Genomic DNA, 2,488 nt, shown 5'->3' with positions numbered 1-2,488 from the left:
GTGCTTCTTCCATTTCCTGATAACTGCACCGACAGTTGATCTTTTCTCTCCAAGTTGCTTTCCGATTCTCTTGTAGCCCATCCCAGCCTTGTGCAGATCAACAATCTTGTCCCTGATGTCCGTAGAAAGCTCTTTGGTCTTGCCCATGGGGGTGATGTTGGATGCTGGTTGTTTGGGTGTTGACAGGTGTCTTTTATACAGGTAACGAGGTGAGGCAGGTGTATTTGATGTAGATAATTGGTTGGGATTGGGGCTGTGTCTTAAAGAAAGACTAACTGGCTTGTAGGAGCCAGAATACTTGCTGTTTGGTAGGGGGTCAAATACTTGTTTTTCCTCATCAGATGGTTATCAATTTTAATAAATTCATATGATGTGATTTTCTGGAATTTTCTTTGGGATTCTGTCTTTCACTGTTAGAATGTACATATGATTAAAATTGTAGATTGTTGCATTCTTTGTAAGTGGGCAAACCTGCAAAATCAGCAAGGGGTCAAATACTTATTTCCCCCACTGTAGTTGCAGCTCTACCTGGTTGGTGAACTCACCCATGTCGACCATCTTCTTCAGACACTTGGCGCAGACTCGGTGCAGACAGCCCAGGAGTTTGGGCTTCCGGCTGCGGGTGTCGTAGCGGTTGTAGCAGATTTTACACTCCAGTTCCTCCAGAGTGTAAACCAGAGACTGAGCCCAGGTCTGCACCTGAACGCAGCACAGGTGGTTACAGTCAGACAGATTCATATCAGGCCGTCGATTTATCGATCACTATCAGGAACGCTCAAGTAAGATATCAGTTAGCTGCTGGAAGTCATATTGATCGGTCAGGTTTGTTGCTCTTTGTCTCTGCTGATACACGCTCTGTGTACTTTCTTTAAATAATGGCACTTAATTTAAATATTTCACTATGACTAATTTGATCTTCCAACTTTATTTATTTACAAAATTAAAAACACGATTCTATCATGGCAGCCAAAAAGGTTCATCTGAAATACTACAGTAATATTACTGTTACTACATAAGAGTATATATATATATATATATATATATATATATATATATATATATGTATAAGTATCCTGTATCATAAATACTCCTGCAGTATTGCAGTGAGGCCTGATGGGAAATCTCACCTTGCCTTCCATCTCCCGGCCAGGCTCCGCCTCCTTCAGCTGGCTCATCCTATTGGCCGTTGTCTTCCCCTGAACAAGGATGGGGGGGGGGCAGCTGTGGGCGGAGCTTAACTCAACCTGAGGCCATCACCTGACTGGAAGACAAACAGTACTACAAAACTACTACATGTTGTCTGATTGGTCGGTTTTCCTCTGCACAGACGAAGCAGCAGGTACATACCTGACTCCAGATCAGCTGATCAATCTGACAGTCTGAGAGCACGTCCATCTGTCCAACCAGGGGCCCAAAGTCCAAACACAGGCAGGTCAGAACAAACTGATGTCAGATTTTACTGTTTTATTGATTCTCAGTGTTTTTCTCTGTAAACATAAATACTGTGTACATGTACACATGCATAAATACTACACATGTAGTACCTGCTGTAAATACAACATTATTCACTCATTAATTTCAGAACTATTTACAGAAAACATTTTGTTTACATGTTGTTATATATATTTAAATGCAACAGTTATATTTATGATCAACAATCCACAGGAACGTGTAGTCGAGTGAGCTGCAGCTTGTTTGTTTTTCTATAATTACTAATATGTATACATATGTATATATATATATACATATGTATACATATATATACACACACACATATATATATATGAAGCCTGCAGACTTCTAAGGGTCGGGACACCCTCCTCCTCCCACTGGCCTGGGCCTTGACATCCACCACAAACAGGTTCTGACTCTCAGAACCTGTTTGTACCAAGAATCCAAACACAGCTCTCACTGATCTACTTATAAGTGTATGATCCTAGCCCCGGCCCTGGGAGCCCATACTCCTGCAGTACCCCCCTTTACAGGATTCCCCAGGGGACACATCCACAAAGCAAATGGTCTCAATGGTCAAACTTCCACAATCCCATCAACAATCCTGAAGGGTAGAAAAAGTGCTGTAACAGAAAGTGTGGGACTAACATGCTAAGCTAGGCTAATGACTCTATCTGTGCTGTAACAGAAAGTGTGGGACTAACATGCTAAGCTAGGCTAATGACTCTATCTGTGCTGTAACAGAAAGTGTGGGACTAACATGCTAAGCTAGGCTAATGACTCTATCTGTGCTGTAACAGAAAGTGTGGGACTAACATGCTAAGCTAGGCTAATGACTCTATCTGTGCTGTAACAGAAAGTGTGGGACTAACATGCTAAGCTAGGCTAATGACTCTATCTGTGCTGTAACAGAAAGTGTGGGACTAACATGCTAAGCTAGGCTAATGACTCTATCTGTGCTGTAACAGAAAGTGTGGGACTAACATGCTAAGCTAGGCTAATGACTCTATCTGTGCTGTAACAGAAAGTGTGGGAC

General features: G+C 42.0%; 1 protein-coding gene across 4 annotated transcripts in view; it reads right to left on the bottom strand.

The window, feature by feature from the left end:
* LOC123987433 (E3 ubiquitin-protein ligase RNF182) overlaps window positions 1–2,488 on the bottom strand; it is a 17,325-nt gene that overhangs the window by 8,418 nt on the left and 6,419 nt on the right. For all 4 annotated transcript variants that reach the window (XM_046076349.1, XM_046076346.1, XM_046076347.1 and 1 more), the window contains exons 3-5: window positions 1,348–1,395; window positions 1,128–1,261; window positions 546–699 (exon numbers count right to left, since the gene is read on the bottom strand). In XM_046076349.1, the coding sequence (XP_045932305.1) occupies window positions 546–699; window positions 1,128–1,175 (202 nt within the window). In that variant the 5' untranslated portion in view covers window positions 1,176–1,261; window positions 1,348–1,395. The remainder of the gene's footprint in view (window positions 1–545; window positions 700–1,127; window positions 1,262–1,347; window positions 1,396–2,488) is intronic.

The sequence above is a fragment of the Micropterus dolomieu genome, linkage group LG18, assembly GCF_021292245.1.
Source record: "Micropterus dolomieu isolate WLL.071019.BEF.003 ecotype Adirondacks linkage group LG18, ASM2129224v1, whole genome shotgun sequence".
NCBI classification, from domain to species: Eukaryota; Metazoa; Chordata; class Actinopteri; order Centrarchiformes; family Centrarchidae; genus Micropterus; species Micropterus dolomieu.
This window is presented reverse-complemented; position numbering and strand designations above follow the sequence as displayed.